Source organism: Otolemur garnettii, unplaced genomic scaffold, assembly GCF_000181295.1.
Source record: "Otolemur garnettii isolate 467f Iridium unplaced genomic scaffold, OtoGar3 scaffold00099, whole genome shotgun sequence".
NCBI classification, from domain to species: domain Eukaryota; kingdom Metazoa; phylum Chordata; class Mammalia; order Primates; family Galagidae; genus Otolemur; species Otolemur garnettii.
In genome coordinates this window covers 388,314-407,778 of record NW_003852494.1, presented here as the reverse complement: position 1 = coordinate 407,778, position 19,465 = coordinate 388,314, and the positions used below count along the sequence as shown (strand labels likewise).

The following is a 19,465-nucleotide window of genomic DNA, read 5'->3' as shown; positions in this document are numbered from 1 at the left end:
GGGCCCGGGCTGGGGATTCGAACCCGCCACCTTAGGTGTATGTGGCTGGCGCCTTAGCAGCTTGAGCCACAGGTGCCAAGCCTAAAGTTTATTTTTTTAAGAGACAGAGTGATCTCACTTTGTGACCCTCGGTAGGGTGCCGTGGCATCACAGCTTATAGCAACCTTCAGCTCTTGGGCTTAAGTGATTCTCTTGCCTCAGCCTGCTGAGTAGCTGGGACTATAGGCGCCCACCACTACACCCGGATACATTGTGTTGCAGTTTGGGTGGCTTGGGGTTTGAACTTGCTACCCCTGGTATATGGGGCCAGCGCCCTACTCATTGAGGTACAGGTGCCACCCCACACTGAAGAAATCTTACTATTTTGAGAAAGTAAAAATTTTATTTCCGATGAGTAATTACTGGGGACTGAGAAATGTCTTTTTATATAAATTATTCTACTTTCTATTATTCCTCAATAAAATGATAGCAATTAATTGGTCTAAATTAACTGGGTGACCAAAGGAGTCTACTCTGGCATTTTTCAATGTTAAAAGATTTCCTTTAGGCTGGGCGCAGGTGGCTCTCACCTGTAATCCTAGCACTTTGGGAGGCCAAGACGCATGTAAATTGCTTGAGCTCACACGTTTCAGACCAGCTTGAGCAAAAGCCATACACACTGTCTACTAAAAATAGAAAAAGCAGGAGGCTTGGTGGCTTGCGCCTATAGTCCTAGCACTTTGGGAGACAGAAGGGGTGGACTGCCCTGAGCACACAGATTCAAGACTAGCCTAAGCAACAGTAAGACCCCCATTTCTAAAAATAGCTGGGCATTGTGGCAGATGCCTATAGTCCCAGCTACATGAAAGGCTGAGGCAAGAGAATCGCTTGAGCCCCAGAGTTTGAGGTTGCGGTAAGCTATGACGCCATGGCACTGTACTGAGGGAGACAAGTGAGAGTCTGTCTCAAAACAAACAAACAACAACAACAAAAATTTCCTTTAAAATAAATGTATTCTTTTCTGTGAAGTCTCTTCAACCACACAGGTATGATCTAGTTTGTAACACTAGATTATCAAATTCCCTCATTTTTAAAGATGAGGAAATATCCCTCTAATAGGATTTTGACACTAATTTCTATAATCAGCTACCCCTTTGTTTCAAAAGAAATTTTGGCATTGGAAAAATAAATGTAGATTAGAGTAAAGCAAGGTCAGTAATCTCCCATACTAATTTAGCAAGGCTTTTTTAAAAAACTCACCTTTAAATTCAGATTATAGATCATATAATTTAGAATTCAATTCTTCCTTTTGGAGGGGTAGAGATAGGGGTTGTTGCCAAGGCTGATCTTAAACTCCTTCCTCAAGCACTCCTCCCACCTTAGCCACCCAAAGAGCTGGGATTATACCCTACCTGGCCTATTTATTCATTATAAACTGAGTTACTTAATTCATGCAGCATGCAGACTATGAGCAAACATACAGGCAAGATTATTCTCACCTTTACCTGCTCTATATGTCTTGGCTTGATTCACTGGCATGGGCGTCATGGGTATTGGGTATAAAGGCTGGAGGGAATTAAAAATATATATTAATATTAGGATCTTATGATAAAAATGGTATTCTATCACTCTCAGTTTTATGTTGCTAGAGACCTAGCTATGAAAAGGTTTCTTGAGTATCGATGAGTCATTAAAAAATAAAATCACACCCACAGCTAAAAGGATATAAACCCAAACTACAGTAAATCTGAATCATCTTTCTCACCAGAAACCATTCTCAGACTTAGATTCATACACCAACACCACACCAAAACACTGCATGCCTCCTTCTGTAAAATACTTCTGTGTACCATCATACTCTCAGATCACTATAGCCAAAGAGTACTCATATCTAATATAAATGACTGGGGTAGCTAAGTAAACATCAAATTCTATGACTTACTTGTACGCCTGGGCTCACTGGGACTGGGTACATCATATTTGGTGCAAAACAAACAGGCTGAGTATAAACTGGAGTTGGCTGTTGATGACCCACCATAGATGGGCTAGGCTGTGCTTGGGGCCGAGGTGAAGTTGGAGTAGTAGAAGGTTTTGGCTGCAAAAACAATAAACTATCTCAAGGTAAAAAGTTAACTATCATTGAAATTTGTTTGTTTGTTTGTTTGTTTGTTGCAGTTTTGGGGCAAGGGCTGGGTTTGAATCCACCACCTCTGGCATATGGAACCAGCACCTTACTCCTTTGAGCCACAGGCACCGTCCCTATCATTAAAATTTGAAGACTAATTTCCCCAAACTTTCTAAGTTTTATTACTTTTAACTAGTCTCTTTTATTGAAAAAACAGAAAATAGGGGTCAGCGCCTGTAGCACAGTGGTTACAGCACAGCCAAATACACTGAAGGTGGCAGGCCTGAGCCCGGCTGGGCCGACTAACAAACAATGCAACTGCAACAAAAAAGAGCTGGGCATTGTGACAGGTGCCTGTAGTCCCAGCTACTTGGAAGGCTGAGGCAAGAGAATCACTTAAGCCCAAGAGTTTGAGGTGGTTTGATGCCACAGCACTCTGCCCAGGGAGACATACTGAGACTGTCTTTAAAAACAAAAACAAAACCAAAAAAAAACCAAAAAATAAATTTTCACATATTTTAAATAAAAGAAAAATGATTTTGTAGAAACAAAGTAAAATTTGTAAATTAAAAAATATTACCATAGGTGGCACCATAGCTCAGTGGGAGGGCATCAGGCACATACACAGAGGCTAGTGGGTTTGAACCTGGCCCTGGCCAGCTAAAACAACAATGAGAACTACAACAACAAGAGTTTGGAGTTGCTGTGAGCTGTGACGCCATAGCACTCTACTGAGGGCAACAGAGTGAGACTCTTTCTCAATAAAAACAAACAAATAAAAAATTACAGTAAAACCCCTATAATTGACCACCTCCCTTGAGATGCACTAATTTTCATAGACCAGACATGCATCACATGTACGTATAGGTACAGTAGGCCTGGTTCCTTATGTTAGCCACCTCTGTGTGTTGATCAGTTTGTTATACAGTCCTTTTGGTGGTCAGCTTACAGAGGTTCTACTGTATTTGTGTCCATACAGGAGTCAAAAATAACAGTAAAAATAAATTAAAAATAGTGGCAGTGAGGCTTGGTGCCTGTGGCTCAAATGGCCAAGGCGCCAGCCACATACACCTAAGGTGGCGGGTTTGAAACCAGCCCAGCCCCGCCAAACAACAATGACAGCTGCAACCAAAAAATAGCCGGGCATTGTGGTGGGCGACTGTAGTCCCAGCTTGGGAGGCTGAGGCAGGAGACTCGCTTGAGCCCAGGAGGAGGTTGCTGTGAGCTGTGATGCCACAGCACTCTACCCAGGGTGACAGCTGGAGGCTCTGTCTCAAAAAAAAAAAAAAATAGTGGCAGTGATATTTAAGGAATTGGAGGCATTGTTTCTAACCAACAAACATCCTCCCTAATACTTTTAAATCATGCCTAGGTTGTACATAATACTAATACAACATAAATGCCTGTTAATGTGTTATACTATATATGCTAATAGTTATACTGTGATGTTATATTACAAGGAAAAAAGTCTATACATGCTCAGTACAGACATGAGCATAATACTAACTTATACTCTATTTTATTTTTATTTATTTATTTTTGAGCCAAAGTCTCACTCTGTCACCCTGGGTAGAGTGCCATGGGTGTCAAAGCTCACAGTAACCTCAAATTCATGGGTATGAGCAATCCTGTTGCCTCAACCTCCTGAGTAGCTAGACAACAGGCACCTACTATGATGCCCTGCTAATTTTTCTACTTTTAGTAGAGATAGGGTGTCACTCTTGCTCAGGCTGATCTGAAACTCCTGAGCTCAAGGAATCCACTGGCCTTGGCCTCCCAGAGTGCTAGGATAATAGGTGTGAGCCACCATGCCCAGCCTTTTTATGTCACCAGGGCTAGAGTGAAGTGGCATCATCATAGCTCACTGCAACTTCAAACTCCTAGGCTCAAAAAATCCTTCTGCCTCTCTTTTAAGATACAATTGGTTGAATCCAGCATGCAAAACACTCAGATGCAGACAGCATACCTATGAACCTCACAGCCTAGCTGTCAAACATCTTTGATTTCTTTTTTTTTTTTTTTGAGACAGTTTCACTATGTTGCCCTCCATAGAGTGCCATGGCACCACAGCTCACACCAACCTCAAACTCTTGGGCTTAAGAGATTCTCCTGCTTCAGCCTCCCAAGCAGCTGGGACTACAGGCACCTGTCACAATGCCTGGCTATTTTTTTGTTGCAGTTGTCATTGTTTAGCTGGCCCAGGCAGGGTTCGAACCCATCAGTCTCGGTGCATATGGCCAGCACCACAACCACTTTGCTATGGGCACCAAGCCCATCTTTGATTTCTGAGTTAAAAAAAATACAAAGACTTCCCCAAGATCACATCTAATTGAAGACAAAATAAGGAGCTTTTTAATTGGCAGAGAATTTTCACCAATGAACATACAAGGGAAAAAAAGTTGTTTTTATTATACTACAACTGAATTTAGATGGCTGGTATAGAAGAAGGACTGCTACTAATTAATAGTAATTTTTTTTTTCTTTTTTTGCAGTTTTTGGCCAAGGCTGGGTTTGAACCTACCACCTCCAGCATATGGACCAGCATCCTGCTCCTTTGAGCCACCGGTGCTGCCCTATAGTAATTTTTTTTAGAGACTAGGTTACCTCAAAGAAAGTAATAAACTTACCTGAGAAAAGGAACGTGGGTTGAACTCCTTTGCATTGGGATTCAATGTTGATTTCCTGACTTGCCTAAACCAGAAAAAAATACAAAGGCTACTGAAATCTGCATGGTACTTATGTTTCTCTAAAATCTTCTATACCTGACAATTTTTTAAAGCCTGCAGAACATATACAGTGCTATTTTTAAACTATTCTCACAAGAAGATCATTAATTATGCTCTTTATTAAAAAGCACACTCTCAAAACAAATGAAAAAATAAAAAACACACATTCTTACACTGCCTATTCCTTAATCTCATAAAATAATTGGCCATAAAAGACAATTTTTAAAAAAAACTTTGAGTAATACATAATTGCTTCTCTAAAAGTCAATCAATAAATACTTGAAATGAAAAGATGGTAGCTCCTTACAATATCTTTAAAAACAATCCTTAATACACGAATTCTGTAGCAAGCAGTAATTTTTATGTGATAAGGTATTTTCTATATGATGCACCTGGGGGGAAAAATCATGGCTCTAATAAAAATTTTTGCCTCAAATCAAGAATAAGTAGTCCCAAACTTATCAGTAAGCTATATTCTAAAAGCTCAGCTGTAACTGGCTTGGTTGGCATCCAGCAAACAAACCACTGGTGGTTAAGTTCTCAAGTTAGCCCATTAAAGCCCATTTAAGTGATAACATATTGGATGTACAAAATTAAATCTATTTAAAAAATTTAAACACCAACTACAACATTGTTTCTGATGAAATAGGGGCACCAGATACCTCTCTTCTTGGCAGTAGCAGTTCTGAGTCCCAGCAGCACAGCATGGGTGACTACTGACTGGAGTCCAGGGGAGAGGAGTTCTAAATACAATATTGGTAATTTTCATCTCCTATACATTTATAGAAAAATCTCCCTTCATTTATGCTCAGTTTTGTTTTCTGTCTGGGGGTGCAAAAATGGAGTAGGGAGAAGAGTAGTGCAGTATACAATAACCTAATTTACTTAAAATGCTATTTGTTTGGACCAGTTGTTTGCAACTTAAAGGGCATTTATAAAGCAATCTAAGAGTCCACAAAGATTTGAGTTTGAAGGACTCAAATGCCTTAAAAAAAAAAAAAAAAAAAGAACTGAGTATCGAGAGTGCTAAGTCCCAGGTTTACTCACTCAGCTGCATCTTTCTTCTCTTCTTTATCATCCTTCTCTTGTTTACATGCTGGACTGGAAGTTTGAACCCCTTGGGATGTGACCTCAGGTCCCCTCTTGTGCTCTGTGTTAATAAGTATTGAAGGGGACATGCTGGGGCTATTCGGTTTGCTGCTGCCACTGGTACAGTTGCTGCTGCTATTTTCAATGAAAGAGTCCTTAGCACTTGGTTCAATTTTGTCTTTGATCAAATCTCTTGATTTTTCTCCCTCTCTATTTTTGTTTAGTAGTTGATCCATAGATTCAGAAGTAGAACTTGGCTGTAACTAAATAAAGGAGACAATTATACTTAAAATATTTTTTAAATACTCTAGTAATTTTTGCCATGAGCATAAGCAAAGTAATATTATCTGTAGGTATGAAATGTTTTGCATAAGACCAAGTGTTTTATTATAAGACAACTGTAAAAGACTGTTTCCACAATACAACCACAGTTATCAAAGATTTCAAATGTCCAAGGCCTCAAAAATTCAATAGTTAAAAGAGTGCCTACCACATGTCAGAAAGTGTGCCTGCTGGGTTTTGGAAATATAAAAAATAGTTCCCTTCATCCTGTACTTGTCATCTTAATGAGATGAGACAATTAACAACAAAATGCAGTAAATGCTATAGAATCCCATAGAAAAAGAAATCTATATGAAGGAAAGGTTTCTCAATGGGAGCATCATCTAGTCTAAGCAGTGAAAGTAGTTTAACAGAGGTGTTTGGAATGGAGATGAGTGTAAGTAAAAGAAACAACTTATAAAATATAAAGGAAAGGGAGAAGACAGCTCCAGCACAACAGAACAGCATTAGTGCCTGGAGCAACAGTGGGACACACATGCACAGGTCCAAGAAATGACAAACTCATCAAGAAGAAGCAGACAATAAAGGAACTTAAAAGCCCCGGTAAAGACTCTGCCTTTTAGGCTCAGTGCCTCTAGCTCAGTGGCTAGGGAGCCAGGCATAAACACCAGAGCTGGTAGGCTCAAATACAGTCTGGGCCTGCTAAACAACAATGACAACTATAACCAAAAACAGCTGGGTGTTGTGGCGGGCACCTGTAGTTGCAGTTACTTGGGAGGCTGAGGCAAGAGAATTGCTTAAGCCCAAGAGTTTGAGGTTGCTGTGAGCTATGATGCCATGGTATTCTACCAAGGGAGACATAATAAAATTGTCTCAAAAAAAAAAAAAAAAAAAGAAAGAAAGAAAAAAAGACTCTGTCTTTTAACTCTCAGGTTAATGGAAGTTACTGAGGAAATTTAGGCAACGTAGAATACTGAGCAGATTTACCATTCACAAAGATGAACACAGCATCTTTGTGGGAAATGAACTGGAAGGAGGACCAAGTGAGTATGTGGTGAGGTCATATGGAGGCAGGAATAAGGTCTGGGCCTACTAGGCTTAGAAGATGAGGGGCAGATAGATTCAGAAGGAGATATGACTAGACACACTGGTCAGTTACATCCCCTATCTATAAAGAAAAAAATTTGCAAAACCAAGGGTGGGTGCAGTGGCTTACACCTGTAATCCAACACTCTGGATTGAGTCTGAGCCAGAGCGAGATCTTGTCTCTAAAAATACCTGTGCGCTGGGCTCGGCGCCTGTGGCTCAAGCAGCTAAGGTGCCAGCCACATACAACTGCGTTGGTGGTTTCGAATCCAGCCCGGGCCTGCCAAACAGCAATGACGGCTGCAACCAAAAAATAAATAGCCGGGCGTTGTGGTCCCAGCTACTTGGGAGGCAGAGGCAGGAGACTCACTTGAGCCCAGGAGTTGGAGGTTGCTATGAGCTGTGATGCCATGGCACTGTACCCAAGGGGACAGCTTGAGGCTCTGTCTCAAAAAAAACCTGTGCACTGTGGTGAGTACCTGTAGTCCCAGCTACTTGCAAGGTTGAGGCAAGAGAATCACTTAAGCCCAAGAGTTTGAGGTTGCTGTGAGCTGTGTTGCCATAGCACTCTACTGAGGGCAACAAAGTAAGACTCTGTCTCAAAAAAAAAAGAAAGAAATGAAGGAAGAAATTGCAAAACCAAGAATCATCAAAAAAGGCAGAAGAAAAACACATTGGTCAAATAAGTAAAATGATTATGATTATAGACCAGAAGAAATAAATGTTACCAGTGGCTCAAAGATGACGTAATATGCCATCCCCCATAAAAGAAAAAAAGAGAAGGAAAAGAGAATGACGGGCAGCAAGGAGGTCAGCAAAAGTGGAAATGAGAACACACACAAACAAAAAAGCAAGAGCCCCAGGTTGCATCGCAACCTACACAGCAGAAGGAGTACCTCAAGATTGGAGAGAGATAAGAGTGTCTCAGCTTCAGCCTCAGCACCAGGAAACTAATTTTAAAGATTACCAAAGTTCTTGGTGTCATAGTAGAGGCCATTATGTAACTGAAGGGCAGCTCAAGCTTCACTGTATATCCCTCAAGTGGCTGAGGGAAAATGCTGCCGGGGCATTTATTTGAGCCCAGTGACATGAACTTAATGTTCACAATAATCTTTTTTTTTTTGAGACAGAGTCTAACTATGTTGCCCTTGGTTAAGAGTGCTGTGGCGTCACAGTTCAGAAGAACTTCAAACTCTTGGGTTTTAAGTGATTCTCTTGCCTCAGCCTCCCAAGTAGCTAGGACTACAGGCGACCGCCACAACGCTTGGCTATTTTTTCTTGCAGTTATCGTTATTTAGCTGGCCTGGGTCGGGTTCAAACCCACTAGCCTCAGTGTATGTGGCTGGCACTGTAACCGCTGTGCTACGAGTTCCAAGCCCACAAAAATCTTTTTGATTATTTTTTCCCCCAAGACAGGGCCTCACTCCACTGTCTGGGCTAGGGTTGTGGGCATCACCACAGCTCACTGCAATCTCAAACTCCTGGGCTCCAGTGACCTTCCAGCTTCAATATCCTGAGAAGCTGCAATTATAGGTGTGTACCACCACATCTGGCTAATTTTCCTATTTGTCATAGAGAGGAGGTCTCACTGTTGCCCAGGTGGTCTTGAACTCCTGCCCTCAAGCAATCCTTTCAAGGCCTCCCTAAGGACTCTGATTATAGGTGTGAGCCACCATGCCCAGCCACAAAAATTTTTAGTATATAGACACATAATAGACCAACTATATTGCAGAAGACTTCAGTGTTTATTAAAACAGGCCCTGAATAAAGGCAAAAATTAGACTTTTGGTTCTAACTATGAATCAGATAATGGCAAACATCTACAGTACTTACTATGAATTGGACATGTCTAAACTATTTATAGACTTGGTCTTCACTAAAGCCCTATTTGATGTAAACACTAACATTACCATCTTAAAAATCACAAAGCTAAAGGAAAACTAAAATAAATTCCTGCTTTTAAGTACTCTGCTGTATTTCCTCTCTGTGGTATCCTCCAACTTAAAGTCTTTTTTTTTTTTTTTTTTTTTTTAGACACGAGTCTTGCTCTGTTACCTTAAGTAGAGTGCAGTGGTGTAATCATAGTTCACTGCAACCTCAAACTCCTGGGCTCATGTGTTCCTCCTGCCTCAGACTCTCTAGTGGCTGGGACTGTAGGTGTGCAACATGACACCCAGCTAATTTTTCTATGTTTAGTAAAGATGAAGTCTCATTCCTGTTCAGGCTGGTCTTGAACACCTTAGCTTGAGTGATTCTCCCAACTGGGCCTCCCAAAATACTAGGATTACACAGTTGTAAGCCACCATACTTGATAATTTCTTTCTTTCTTTTTCTTTCTTAAGAGACAAGGTCTCTTTCTGTTCCTCAGCCTGTAATACAGTGATGTGATCCTTGCTCACCGCAACCTCAAACTCTTGGGTTAAGATGATCTTGCCTCAGCCTCCCAAGTACCTAGGACTACAAGTGCATGCCACTATGCCTACAGTTTTAAGTTTTTTGGTAGAAATGGGGTGTTATTGTGTTGTCCAGGCTAGTCATGAACTCCTGGTCTTGAGTGATCATTCTACTTCAGCCACTCAAACTGCTGGGATTACAGGCCTAAGCCATTGTGCCCAGTGGAAAACTGAGATTCTTACATGACTCAAAGAACAAGAAAATGTTATAGCCAGTACAGTGTAGGTTCTTCTATATTTTTGGTAATGTGACCTAACATGTATTGAGTATACACTATGTACCAACCACCATGGTAAACACTTTACAGGCAGTATCTTATTTAGCACTCACAGGAACACTATGAAGCAGGCTCTACAATTATCCCACTTGGGCTTAGGGGGAGTAGATAACATGCGGAAATGTTGTACATGTGGTGTATGGAGGCCAAGATTCAAACTCCTGTCTATTTACCTCTAAAACCCACATCATTAACTCATAATAGATCGAATCACTAGCAATTCTTACACAACAAAGCTATTAGCACTCTTACATAACTGTATTTAGAACCAGTAGATGGCTCTCAAGGGAAAAGGTTGGGGGGTGGATTCTGTCTCAATGAAACCCTAGAAATTTCTGTTAACAAATGTAATTCAGGGCCATGTGCATGTCATGGGGGTGGCACTGATGATTCATTCACTGAACTACATACTACGCATTAGTTACTGTTCAAAGCATTGCTAGAAGCTTGAATACCAGATGGCCAGGGCCTGCCATTTACCAGGCATGTGACTGTGGGAAAATTATTTAACTACTTTTTTTTTTGTGCCTGAAGACAGAGTCTCACACTCTGATGCCCCAGCCCAGCACAGTGGCATCAGCATAGCTCACAGCAACCTCATACTCCTGGGTTAGAGTGATCTTCCTACCTCAGACTCACAGGTAACTCTAACTATAGGAATGAAACATAACACCCAGCTAGTTATTCTGGTTTTTGCAGAGATGAGGTTTTACTCTTGCTCAGGCTGATCTCAAACTCCTGAGGCTCAGGTGATCCTCCCACCTGAGCCACTCCGAGTGTCAGGGCTCCAGGCTTGAACCACTGCACCTACCTCTAACGTCTTTCTGCCTCAGTTTCTTAATATACAGATAAAAATGAAACTTGCTTTAAAGATGTTGGGACAATAAAAGATTTAATTAACACTTTAGCATTTAGAACACTGCCTGGTATAAAGGAAATATGCAATAAACCTAAGTGAATATCAACAGTATTTTTTTTTTTTTAGACGGAGCCTCAAGCTATCCCCTTGGGTAAAGTGTCATGGCATCACACTCACAGCAACCTCCAACTCCTGGGCTCAAGCGAGTCTCCTGCCTCAGCCTCCCAAGCAGCTGGGACCACAGGCGCCCGCCACAACTCCTGGCCATTTTTTTGGTTGCAGCCATCGTTGTTGTTTGGCGGGCCTGGGCTGGGGATTCGAACCCGCCACCTTAGGTGTATGTGGCTGGCGCCTTAGCCGCTTGAGCCACAGGCGCCGAGCCTATCAACAGTATTTTATGTGAAGAGAACAGTTATAAAGCTCACCCTCAAACATTTTATAAAAATCACTGCTTTCTAGTATTTGCTTATAAATCAGGGAGTTATTCATAAAAGACTTAATACATTTGATTATTTGGGCTCTGAAAAGTAATAAGACTAAAAAAATACCTAAACTTTTGATTGGTGCCTGTGGCTCAGCGAGTAGGGTGTCAGCCTGATATACTCAGGGTAGCAGGTTCAAACCCAGGCTTGGCCAAATTCCAACAACAATAAAAATAGCTGGGCATTGGCTCAGTGCCTTTGGCTCAAGTAGCTAAGGCGCCAGTCATATACACCAGAGCTGGCAGGTTTAAATCCAGCCTGGCCCACCAAACAACAATGATGACTGCAACCAAAAAATAGCTGGGCGTGTTGTGGTGGGCACCTGTAGTCCCAGCTACTTGGGAGGCGGAGGCAGGAGGATCACTTAAGCCTGGGAGTTGGAGGTTGCTGTGAGCTGCAACGCCATGGCCCTCTACTGAGGGTGACAAAGTAAGACTCTGTCTCTAAAATAAAACAAAACAAAAAACCAAAAAACATAAACTTATAATGCTGCTCCTACTTGAAATCTGAAAGTGAAATATTAATGAAGGTTTGCAAAAGGTGTGACTTAATATGATAGCCAAAAAGTCTTCTATTAAATAAAAAAGTACAGCCCTTTAAAATATACTCACTCTAATCAAGACAGTATGGTATTGGTATGAGAATAAGCATAAAGATTAATGAAGGAGAATTTAGAGTCATATTTGCAATCAATCAGTTGACTTTCAATAAATGTGAAAAAATTCAGTGGTGGAAAGAACAGTCTTTTCAACAGATGGTGCTGGGACAACTAATATCTACCTACATGCAAAAGAATGAATTTAGATTCCATAAGAATGTTAATTATTATGTGCCAATTATAAATAAGCAGAAGCATTAACTAAATAAAGTTGCCATCATCAAAATTAAAAATGTTTGTACTTCAAAGCACAATACAGTAAAAAGACAACCCACAGAATCCTAGGACTTTAAGGAGGCTAAGGTTGAAAAATCACATGAGGCCACAAGCTGGTGACTAACCTGAGCAAAAGTGAGATCCTATCCCTCAAAGTAACAGAAAAATTAGCCAGGTGTGGTAGTGCATGCCTGTATGTAGTCTCAGCTACTTGGGAGGCTAAATCAGGAGTTATCACTTGAGCCAAGGAATTTGAGTTTGCAGTGGGCTACAAAGATACTCTCGTCCAGGTGACAAAACAAGACCCTGTCTCAAAAAAAAAAAAAAAGAACCTCCATACACTACTGGTAGGAATGTAAAGCAATGCAGCTGCCTTGGCAAATAGCTTGGCAGTTCCTTAGAATGTTAAACACAGAGTTACCATATGACCCAGACATTCTACTTATAGGTAATTACACAAGAGAAAGGAAAACACAAAACCACAAAAAAACCACATACTACTATTCACAGCAGCATAATTCGTAATAGTCAAAAGGTGGGAACAACCCAAACAGCCACCAACTGATGAATGAATAAACAAGATGTAGTATTATCCATGTAACTGAATCTTACTCAGCCTAAAAAAGAAATGAAATACAGATACATGTTCCAACATGGATGAACCCTGAAAACATATGCTAAGTATAGTTAGCCTATTATAAAAGGCCACATCATGGTATATTCTACCTGTACGAATGTTCAGAATAGGCAATCCAGAGACAGAAAAAAACATTAGTTGTTGCTGAAGCCTGGGGAAAGAGGCAAACAGGGAGTACATTCTTTTGGGGGTGAGGAAAATGTTTTAAAATTGATTGTGGTGGTGGCACCCGTAGCTCAGTCTCTCAGTCAGTAGGGGCCAGCCACATTCACAGAGGCTAGCAGGTTCAAGCCTGGCCCAGGCCAGCTAAAACAACAATAACAACTGCAACAAAAAAACAGCCAGGTGTTGTGGTGGGTGCTTGTAGTCCCAGAGACTTGGGAGGCTGAGGCAAGAGAATAACTTAAGCCCAAGAGTTTGAGGTTGCTGTGAGCTGTGACACCACAGCACTCTACCAAGAGTGATATAGTGAGACTCTGTATCAAAGATAAATAAATAAAATTGAGGGTGGCACATATGGCTGTGAGTAGGGCACAGGCCCCATAATATCGAGAGTAGCAAGTTTGAACCCAGCCCCAGCCAAATTGCAACAAAAAATAGCCAGGTGGTGTGGCCGGTGCCTATAGTCCCAGCTACTTGGGAGGCTTGAGGCAAGGGAATCACCTAAGCCCAAGAGCTGGAGACTGCTGTGATCTGTGACGCCACAGCAATCTACTGAGGGTGACAAAGTGAGACTCTGTCTCTTAAAAAAATAAAATAAAATGGATTGTGGTGATGTCTGCACAATGATGTGAATACTAAAAACCACTCACTTGTACACTTTGAATGGTAGAACTGTATATATAAATTACATCTCAATAAAGCTGTTATAAAAATGTGCTAACATATGTTTCAAAGTCAAAATATTTATTTCCTTTATTACATAATAAATTCAATGCTAGTATACTATAGAGGGGACTGAATGATTGTTTAAAAAAGAAAACATGAACGCTGAGGAGAAAAAATGGGGAACGATACATACAGCAGGACATAACTTATAGCATATTTAATATTATGCAAAATCTATCTATGGCTTAGGGGTCTATTCATATGCTGCGTAAGTGTAAAGTACTGCATAGGAAAGAAACCCTTCTTCCTGGACGGAAAGAGGAAGCAGCAGCTGAGATGGGGTAAGCATACAAGAGGTGGTTAATTATGTTGAAATGCTTGACTCACTCAGCAGCATGAAGTGGACACATGATCACGCACTCATTCATTATTCTGTATATTATTTGTATGTGTTAACTACAGTTTAACACATTAAAATTTAAATGAACTGTTAACAGCATTAAAACTAAACAGATACATGTACAAGAATAGTAAATAATGTGTAACATTTAGAATGTTGCCAATAAGTCAAGAATGAAGCTATTAGCAACAAAATTAAATTTTAGAAAGTTAAAACACTGGCTGGAAAAAAAGATGCCTTTTGTCCTTTTATTTATTTACTTATTTGTTTTTAAGGGCAAGGTCTCACTCTGTTACCCAGGCTAGAGTGCAGTGGCACAATCATATTTTATTGTCACCTGAAATTCCTGGGCTCAAACAACCCTCTCACCTCAGCCTCCCAATAGTCAGCAATACAGACACATGCCACCACACCTGACCTGCCTTTTGCCTTTGACCTATTCATCTACTTTGAAAAAACAAAGCTGATAATCAGATTTTTCACTTATAAGAAACTAAGTTTTAAGAAGATTTTTTGAGTCCATGTTGGTCTCAACACCTACCTTATATCTATAGTATATTACAGTATAGTATATCTATATACTATAGTATAGTATCTATAGTATATCTATAGATATAGTCTATCTATAGTATATAGTATATCTATAGTATATTACAGTAAATATACGCAAAACAATAAAATAGTCATCAAGAATATTCAGTGAAGCTTATCTTAAGACAAATGGTGCATTATACAAAGATTTGTATCAGAACACATTTATGCACAAAGTCTAAATCTGCAACTACCTCAGAATGTTAAGAGTCTAGTATGTTCCACTCACCATTCCAAATAACTAATGACTTAGCTTACTCTACTAAAATCTAGCTTCACTGGACAGAGTAATCAAATTAATGACAAATAAACTATGGTGGCTCCATGTATCAGGATAATACTCTTTCATTTGATACATACATTGTTGTTACCATCTCCTAATTTTACTTATCTCACTTAAAGGATAGGCAAAAACTACCTTAAGAAAATTCACCTTTTCTACACACATGGCTCAATGTTTCTGAGTGCACACATAGTGCATTTTTGTAAAATGATAAAAAAAGTCCTTAGAAATGTTTATTGCTAATTTTTTGAAATCTTAATTCATTAGTCCATACAACACTTACCCTAAAATCATTCTTAAATTTCTTTAAATCGTCAATCTGTTTTCTATGTTCAGAAACAATTGGTGATATACCTGTAAAATTAAGAACTGTTAGATACAGATGTATTTATAAACTTTAACTTAAAATTATTTTAAAATGGATATTAGAAATTGTAAGATGGCTTGGCGCCTGTGGCTCAAGCGGCTAAGGCACCAGCCACATACACCTGGGCTGGCAGGTTCAATTCTAGCCTGAGCCTGCCAAACAATAATGATGGCTGCAACCAAAAAATAGCCGGGCGTTGTGGCAGGCGCCTATAGTCCCAGCAACTCGGGAGGCTGAGGCAAGAGAATTGTCCTAGCCCAAGAGCTGTGACGCCACAGCACTCTACTGAGGGCAACAAAGTGAGACTCTGTCTCAAAAATAAAACAACAAGAACAAAAAAACCCCAAAAGACTATGGGCACTGGCCCCATGCACCGAGGGTGGTGGGTTCAAATCCCGCCCTAGCTGAACTGCAACAAAAAAATAGCCAGGCGTTGTGGCAGGCGCCTGTAGTCCCAGCTGCTCGGGAGGCTGAGGCAGGAGAATCGCCTAAGCCCAGGAGTTGCAGGCTGGAGGTTGCTGTGAGCTGTGTGATGCCATGGCACTCTACCAAGGGTGATAAAGTGAGACCCTGTCTCAAAAACAAAATTAGAAATAAGATGCATTATCAAAAAAATTATAATTTCAAATACTAATTTTGGATTTTGCATTTGTAAAACTGCACATTTATATATCCACACAAGAAAGTATTGAACAAAAATATTCTGTACTGGGCATGAAATTAGACATTACCCTTCGTATTTCTATAGCTAGGCCTCTTAAAGACTCTTTAAAACTCTAACCTTTATTTTCAGCTTTTGAGAAGCTAGGTGATGTTTCAGTGGGTTTAATATTTTCTTTATTCCCTGCAGGAGAGTTCTGCCTCTGATCTTGAAGCCTGGAATCTTTAGCTAGAAAATAGTTTTTTAAAAAAATTCAATTAGATAGAAGTTAGACAAGCAAAATGGGAAAACAATGAATAGTAATTTTGATTTCCTATGTTTCTAAAAAAGAATATTTTTATTCAAACAAATTACTACAACACAGTAATTTTCTTTATATAGGTATTTGAAACTCAACAGTGTTAGTCTTCATAACACCAGACATGATATATATTAAATTAGTGGTATTAAATAACTAACTTCATGTACACAAAAATATTAAATGTGTATTCAAAATACCTATCTATATGAGTAAAAATCATATAAACCTCTAATTCTCAACTTCACAAATGACACTATGGATCTAGAAGCTGTTTCTTACCCTCAATAGATGGGGTAACAGCTCTGTTAGATGCAGGACTAGCAGGTGTAGGAGATGCAGCTGGAAGAGGCATGGCAACAGCTTCAGTTGGAATAATTCCAGCTTGGGGAGAAGCAAGAACTGGCCCACTGGGAGTATTTCCAATACTGTTCTGTCTGGGTGACCTGGGTCTGTGAGTTTTAGGGGATAATCGTGGAACTAGAAAAAAGGGAAATTTTATTTATTACATTTTTAGCTCAAATGTCACTTCCTCAAATAGGATTTTTTGAAGCTCTATACAAAATATGACCAGGCACAGTGGTTCTTGCCTGTAATCCCTGTACTTGGGAGGTTGAGATGGGAAGATCCCTTGAGCTCAGGGGTTTGAAACCAGCCTGAGCAATGTAGTAAGACCCTATTTCTACAAAGAGAAAAAAAAAGAAGGAAGGGGAAGAAGAAAGAGGGGAGGGGGAGGGGAAGAGAAGTGGGAGGGAAAGGGAAAAAAAGAAAGAAAATTAGCTTGGTTTGGTGGTTATAAGCCTGTATAGCAGGGGTCCTCCAACTTTTTAAACAGGGGGCCAGTTCACTGTCCCTCAGACCATTGGAGGGCCGGACTGTGGGCCCGGGGATGAGTCGGCTGCTAAGCAGGACAGGCAGCAGCGGCAAAAACACCTGGTGGGCCCAATAAATGTCCTTGGAGGGCCACGTGTGGCCTGTGGGCCATAGTTTGAGGACGCCTGCTGTATAGTATCAGCTACTCAGGAGCCTGAGTCAAGAGGATCGCTTCAGCCCAGTCCAGGAGTTTAAGGTTGTAGTAAGCTGTTAACACAACACTACACTCTAGCCCAGTGGTTCTCAACCTTCCTAATGCTGTGGCCCTTTAATACAGTTCCTGTGGGTTGCAACCCACAGGTTGAGAACTGCTGCATCTAGCCTGGGCAAACGAAAAAAATTATAACACCAATAATTTTCTTTATATAGGTATTTCCCTAAGAAAAGGAAAGAAAAACAGGTAAGACAGGAACAGAGAAAATTATGTTTTAAAAAAAAAGCAGAGGCCTGGCATGGTAACTCATGCTTGTAATCCCAGCACTTTGAGAGGATAAGGGTAATAGGACTGCTTGAGCCCAGGAGCTCAAAGTTGCAGTGAGCTGTGATCACACCACCGCTCTCCAGCCTGGGCAACAGAGACTCTGCCCTATCCCCCAAATTCCTCTTCAGTTCCCTTACCCTTTTATCAATCATCTTGTTTGCCTTTTCTTTTTTTTTTTGAGACCAAGTCTCACTTTGAACCCCTTGTAGAGTGCCATGGCACCGTAATTCACGGCAATGTCCAATTCTTGGGCACAAGCAATTCTCTGGCCACAGCCACCCAAGTAGCTAGGACTACAGGCACTCGCCACAATGCCCATTTATTTTTAGAGACAGGGTCTCCCTCTTGCTCAGGCTGTATCAAACCTGTGAGCTCAGGGCAATCCATACACCTAGGTCACCCACAGTGCTAGGATTATAGGCATGAGCCACCCGCCCAGCCAACTTTTTTTTTTTTAAAAAGACAGAGATTGCTCTGTTGCTCAGGCTCAGCTATCATTATCATAGCTCACTGTAACCAAAATCTCTTAAACTCAAATGATCCTCCTGTTTCAGCCTTCAGAGTAGCTGGGAGTACAGTTTAGCACCACCACACCTAGCTAATTTCTTTTATTATTTTCCATAGACATGGAGCCTGGCTATGTTGCTCAGGCTGGTCTCAAATTCATGGGCTCAAGTGATCCTCCCTCCTCGGCCTCCCAAAGTGCTGGGATTACAGGCCAGAGCCACTACACGTGGCTCCATCACCCTGTTTTCTTTTTGAAAGTCCTAGGATTAAAAACTAAACAACAACAGAAAGTCCTAAGAGTAGTGGTAAGAGAGAACACCAGAATCTGAGGAACAATAGCAGTAGATAATACAACTATGGTTTTCCCTCCTAACTAAATGCATTCATTCTAAAATGCAGTATTTTTGATGAAGTTGGAAAAAGGATTCCCTAAGGCAGGATAAATGCCACTTTTTAATCAACATATTCCATACTAAAAAGCTGAACTGATTAAATTGATTATTTCTCTTAAAAGGGAGATGTGTAAGAAATAGACTTATCTCTCCTCATTCTAATAATACACTAAAATAGCATTCGGCACCTTGTAGCACATCCTATGTGCTCTTTTTTGCAACATCGAGATCCCCTACAGTAAATAAGGAGATCAGGACCCAATTTGGCCAAAAGGATAAGATAATACAAAAAGGGGTTGTTGTTCTTGATGTAAAAGTAAGCATCCAATAAATTTTATATACTATTATAAACCTATTTGCAAAGCTCAACTTCAAAAGTTTAGAGAAAACAGTTCAATATATTTCATTTCAGTGTTTTGGTTTTTTTATAAACCACAAAGGAAACTATTATTGAACAATTATCATTTTTCCAATTAGTATAAAGAGTAAACCTGTAACACTACTCTCTGGGTGTGTCCCTAACAACTTTGTGTCTAACAACTAGAAATTCCTTTCAAGAACATATAGTATATGGTAATAGAACAGCTGAAAGTGATTTTTTAAATTTCTATTTTTATGTTAGATTTAAAAAGAATTGAAGACCAAGAAAAAAGTACAAAGTAAAAAGGAATTATAGTACAATTACATGAAGGTGAACAGACTATATAAAACTAAATACAGACAGTAACAGAGCTGGGTTTTAAAATTATTTTTTGGCTTAAACTTAAGTTTCAAGACCTAGTTTCTTTTAAAGATTCAATGGACTGACTAAAATGTAGTAAGACCAATAAAAAAATATTAATTGCGTGTTTTAGCTCTCTAGTTTTTTTTTTTTTTTTTTTTTTTTTGAGACAGAGCCTCAAGCTGTCCCCCTG

The 19,465-nt window shown here is 40.1% G+C and overlaps 1 protein-coding gene across 7 annotated transcripts in view; it reads right to left on the bottom strand.

The window, feature by feature from the left end:
- The window catches only part of ATXN2 (ataxin 2), a 151,023-nt gene that overhangs the window by 46,283 nt on the left and 85,275 nt on the right, over positions 1 to 19,465 (bottom strand). For 4 of the 7 annotated variants that reach the window (XM_023516870.1, XM_023516871.1, XM_023516873.1 and 1 more), the window contains exons 12-18: positions 16,581 to 16,778; positions 16,121 to 16,228; positions 15,256 to 15,326; positions 5,878 to 6,182; positions 4,732 to 4,795; positions 1,922 to 2,074; positions 1,479 to 1,545 (exon numbers count right to left, since the gene is read on the bottom strand). In XM_023516870.1, coding sequence (XP_023372638.1) covers positions 1,479 to 1,545; positions 1,922 to 2,074; positions 4,732 to 4,795; positions 5,878 to 6,182; positions 15,256 to 15,326; positions 16,121 to 16,228; positions 16,581 to 16,778 — 966 coding nt within the window. The remainder of the gene's footprint in view (positions 1 to 1,478; positions 1,546 to 1,921; positions 2,075 to 4,731; positions 4,796 to 5,877; positions 6,183 to 15,255; positions 15,327 to 16,120; positions 16,229 to 16,580; positions 16,779 to 19,465) is intronic. The other 3 variants (XM_003795987.2, XM_023516872.1, XM_023516874.1) reach the window with 1 other exon arrangement.